Source organism: Lactuca virosa, chromosome 3 (assembly GCF_052849685.1).
Source record: "Lactuca virosa cultivar CGN04683 chromosome 3, Lactuca_virosa_CGN04683_v6, whole genome shotgun sequence".
NCBI lineage: Eukaryota > Viridiplantae > Streptophyta > Magnoliopsida > Asterales > Asteraceae > Lactuca > Lactuca virosa.
The window spans coordinates 337,678,812-337,684,298 of NC_136428.1; the positions used below are offsets into that span (position 1 = coordinate 337,678,812).

Sequence of the window (5,487 nt, forward strand, 5' to 3'; positions counted from 1 at the left end):
GGGTGCCTATGATGTGTTTTTTCGGTGAGTTAATTTTGATAACGGAACAAGAAGGTGGGTGATTTCGGTTATGTGGGTTGGGCTGCTATTTCTTTGTGGGCTACGCAGGCAACAAAGCTGTTTATTAATTTAAGAAGAGGAGTTTTTCTTTCTAGTTACAAGTTAATTTAGAATTTGATTTTAAAAAAATTGATTATGTTTAATTTTTATTTCTTGGTTGTTTTCAGTTTTACTTTTATTGTAATTATTTTGTGGGGTTTAGCTGACATTAGGTAAATGATATTTTCGATGTAATTGCCTTGTTTAAACCAATTTTTTTGGAACCAGGATGTCATATTCGTCTTTGTATTTTTTTTTTAAAGAAAATGTGAATTTTGAAGGGTAAATTGATTTTTGGCTGTCACTTGATAATTCTAGTTATGGTTAATTAGTTTGGCTCAAATTTCATAATTTCATGAATATAAATGTGATTTTGTATTTCTTTTAAACTTAAGTTAACATAGACATGTGTTAAGGGTACTTTTAACAAAACTACTAAATTTAATATTTTTTAAAGCCAATAAGGTTACCATCACCACGGATATTAGCAGGAGCATTAAGAGGCACAAATCTAACAATGATGAGGGCAGTTTTAAGAGTATAATCAACATATTTTCAATGATCCTCATTGACACCCTCAAGATAGACTTACTTATGTGTCACACATGAGTTATATTCTCCATGAGTGAGAATTGGTACTCATAAACCAAATATAACACTATTCGGAAATAGAGTACAATTTTGAATAGTTTTAAGTCAGCCATTGCAACATGGGATACTGGTAGATAACATTGATTGAATGATTTTCAAAAGCTTTAAAGAACACAAAAAACCAAAAATGAAAAATAGAGACATCTAGCATATCACACGAACTCTGATATTAATTGATGAAATACAATTCAACTTTATATTGTCTAGTGATCGTTGATTTCTCAGTATATTGGCAAATAGCATAAATTATAGAGTTGCAATAAAAGTAAGGTGATGAACCGAATAGATTTAATAAAATGAAGAACAAAACATAAATATACTAAAAATTCCATTGACATATTCTTACATAGTAGACACATATCGAGTACAGAATAGTATACCAATGTAGTAGAAGAATACTCAACAAAATAGCTCACATAATTTCTTTGAATCGTAATTGAAAACATTACTCTCGAAATCTCACATGGTTACAAGGAATTGCCCATAACTACACTCTAAAACTTAATCAAGATGTTTGTTAAAACGACACACACTAATCAATGCCAGAGTGTTCTTATTTATACAAATAATGATGAACGGTTGATGGGCTTAAGATGAATGGTAGCACAACACATGAATAAATGGAATCTTTTATGATCATCATGATGTCCAATGACCTTCCTCATGCTAACATACACAATCATTTTTGTGTTAAAGGCTAAAAGTGTACTTAACAAAATATTATTTGGATTTCATTACGATTCGTTAAGTCTCTGTTTGAAAGATACATTGTGTCTGCAATGTTGGCCGTTGCGCCACTTAGTCAAGTAAAGTTACCGTACTTTGGCAAAGAGCTGATGTGCTTAGGCTTGGGGGAGTGGTGCGGTAGAAGAAATGTAGTCTCGCCACTGTGGCAGCGAACACCGCCCACAGCGGTCTGGGTGCAGCCTTGCCCGCAGTGTGCCTAAAATTGGCCGCATTTTGTGATTGGCTGTGGAGAAATTGATCGTTTTAACGGTCATTTTTTTCAAAGTTCATTTTTTTATTTAATAACCCTATATATACATATCTTTTCTTTTTGCCAAACCTCACTCACATTTCTTTATATTTTACCATCTTTCTCTCAAAATCTCTCAACATGTCTTCTTTCAAAAAGCCTACCAACGAAAAAACACTCACCGGAAACATTACAAGCCAAATACCTTTGTATGATCAATCAATTTATTCGCCTCCGTATGATCAACCAATTTTTTTATAAGTTTTTAATCGTTTGGTGTGTGTTTATTTTTGTAAGTTTTAGGTTTAAGATTTCTAGTTTTTTTTTTCTAAGTTTTTAGGATTTTTTTAATGCCATGTTATGTTTTTTTAAGTAACGTAATGTAATTGATTTTAATTTTTAATTAATGAAATGCTATTTTTTTATGAAAATTAAAGTTTTTATTTAAATTGTTTTTTTTTTAAATAAAGTGTGGCACCACTCCTGGGTGTGATAAATAACGATACTTTTGTGATAAAAAGTAATGTGACACCTATGTAGCAATGAAGGGAGTGCAGTTTCGATGACACCGCTCCCTCCAGCCTTATTGAAATTCTTGTGGTACTTCGTGAAAATCATGATGTGTCTATCTTTATGATTTCTTAAAGTTTTTCGCAAAGAATGGTAAAAATGATAACTCATGAAATTAATGTAGCCTATTTCAATAAAAATCACATCAAAATTTCCAACACATTTCTCACTCTAAAAGTTACTTACTTACTGAAAAATATATTAAAAACTTAAATTTATACTAAGATATGGCCAATTCCCACACTAAGAAGCATTACCTATAATACAAAACTTGAACCTTGATCCGTGTTTGAAGAAATTTCAAAGTACATTTTCAATGAAAAACGAAAAAAAAAACTGATAAGTCATCTTTCATATAAATTAATTTTGCAGGACCTACTACAATAACATTTTAAAGCATTTCATAGCTGGTTCACCGTTGGACCTACGAAATAGGTGGTTACTATAAGATTTTTTCTCATTTTTTTATTTGAAAAAGGTTGATTGTGTTTGTTGTTTTCTCTATATAAAACATATTTATGGTAGAAGTACTTGTAAGTTGTAATAACTAAATAAATGTTGTAGGACATAGTGAAAGAAGTTATGAAGTAGGAGGACCAATTGAGAAACATCACAAAAAAAGTTAAAACAATGTGAAGGGCAATATGGTAAAAACGTGGCACGATGGAGGGAGGAAGCATCAGATGCGTCGAGGACCACTCTTCTATATATTCCACAGCCCGCCTCCCCTCACCATAGTCGCTGAGTTGTATCCTCCTCTCTTTCTTCATTCAATTCTGCGAACCCTCTCTTCTCGCTCATTCATCAACAATGGCCGATCAGCTTACCGATGATCAGATCTCTGAATTCAAGGAGGCGTTCAGCCTATTCGATAAGGATGGAGATGGTCAGTATCTAAATTCCTTTCCTTTGTTATCTAATCTATTAATCATCTTTTGTCTTTCACCCACTTATATAATTGAATATCTTGCAGCACGACAATCAGTTTAAGAATCGTTATAATATATCTGAGCATCTCCTCTTTCCAGATCTGGTTTTTAATTGTTGATTTTTAAATATCTTTGTTGTTTGACTTTTCGGTCTTTCGATCAATTTTCTGACTTGGAGACGATTTCGATTTGTGAAAAATCAACGATCAATCGGGATTCTTTCCTGAATTATCCCCGATTTCCATCTTCGAGGATGGCTGATTTTCTAGAATTTAAGTGTTTATCGTGTATGAAATCAAAAGGAAAAGGCTTTCGTATCTGTATCTTGTTAGATCTGTTTCGTTTTTAAAGATGATTGCTTTAGGACTTCATGTGCTAGAAGAGATCGTTTCCATCAAATTGCTTATTAAGGTTTTGATTCTGTTTAGTATCTTAGTGTAAAAAGATGAGAACCTTGTGTATATATTGCTTATGTTCTCTAATTTAGGTGATCGAGTTTGTTACAAACTAACAACCTGTCTCACATGACTATTTGTTTAGAATTCCAAGTCTTGTAAGTATTTTTAGTTGTGTGTTGATGAGACCTTTAGAATGATGCTCATGTTTAGCCATGAAGTAAATTAAATTATGTGTACTTGATTCCATTTGCATTTGGACCATACACAAAAATGGTTTTAGAAATCTAAATTTATCATTTGATAAACAAACTGAACGGACAAATTGTAGTGCATTTGACATTCATTGGAATAAGACTGCGACAGGTGTCAATTTTTTGTCCCACCCAAAAATATGGGATATGAACTTGCGTTTGTTGTTTTTGTTTATGTTATGAAAGCCATCAATACCTTTTTGGTCATAGAAAATATCCCTCCACCGTTCCTCATTCTCTCATATCAGTATACCATGTAGCATATACTGATATGGAGAAGATGTGATGGGACTTTGACAAACTTTTTAAGTCTACTTGACTTATCCCATCTTTTTTTATGGGACATTGTCTGTCAATGTCCCATCTTTTTAGTCAATGTCCATATTCTAGGACATTGACTGTGTCAGATGTAGATGTTGTCCCATCTTTTTGGATGGGACACTGACACGAGATGTTGTCCCATCTTTTTGGATGGGACACTGACACGAGATGTTGTCTTATTTTTTGGATGGGACAATTGACATCATTCTCAGTCCCATCAGTATAATTATTTTCTTTTGTTTTTACAGGTTGCATCACAACCAAAGAACTCGGAACCGTGATGAGATCGCTCGGACAAAACCCAACCGAAGCGGAACTCCAAGACATGATCAACGAAGTCGATGCCGACGGTAACGGGACAATCGACTTCCCGGAGTTTCTCAACCTCATGGCCCGCAAAATGAAGGACACGGATTCCGAAGAGGAGCTCAAAGAAGCTTTTAGGGTTTTCGATAAGGACCAAAATGGTTTCATTTCTGCAGCTGAACTCCGCCACGTCATGACCAATCTTGGTGAAAAGTTGACCGATGAAGAGGTTGATGAAATGATCCGTGAGGCTGACGTGGATGGTGATGGTCAGATTAACTATGAGGAGTTTGTTAAGGTTATGATGGCTAAGTGAGTGTTTTTAATATTTTTTAAATTTTAAAAATTGAGTTGAAAAAAGAAAGAAAAAAAGTTGAAGTCTTTTGTTTGGGTTTTTATTTTGGTTGTGTTTTTTTTTTTTCCCGTAGTGTTGCGTTATTAACTACTTTTTTTTTAATTATGTATTTTGGTTAGTAGGTTGTGTTAGTAGTCTTGTTTTTTTTTTATGTCTTGATATTGGTTTATAAACCTAGAACGATTTGGAGTACTTTGTTTTGCTATTTATTAATCGAGTCGTTTTTGCCATTGTTGTTGTTTCATGGTGCGTTCTCAATTGTTTTTATTATAACTTGAGGTGTTTGATGATTCTTTTACTAGAATTTGATGCCACATAATGAATTGTAATGTGATTGGTTTGTACTTTGCTTGATGCTGACGTGACAAAAATTCCTAATTTACCCCATTTGAACAAAATGGGACATAGATTCACTCCGGATCTCAATCGTTATAATTGAAAATATCATAAAGTTTTGTTAGTTTCGTGTGGAACTCAAATCAGATAAATGATGTCGATTAAATGAACATGGTACACCAAGACAACCATGTGTGATACGCGCTTTTCAAGAACAATGTAGCTTAGATTTCCGTTGCTTATCATATCTTGGTGTACCTGTTGGCGCCAACATGTCACTATAAATTACACTATT

General features: G+C 33.4%; 1 protein-coding gene across 1 annotated transcript; it reads left to right on the plus strand.

Moving 5' to 3' along the window:
• Positions 1-3,013: 3,013 nt before the first annotated feature.
• On the plus strand, positions 3,014-5,086 carry LOC145167457 (calmodulin-7). The gene is made up of 2 exons (XM_079086668.1): positions 3,014-3,182; positions 4,444-5,086. Exons 1-2 carry the CDS (start codon positions 3,107-3,109, stop codon positions 4,815-4,817), a joined length of 450 nt encoding a protein of 149 aa, XP_078942794.1. The 5' UTR covers positions 3,014-3,106; the 3' UTR covers positions 4,818-5,086.
• The last annotated feature ends 401 nt before the right edge of the window (positions 5,087-5,487 follow it).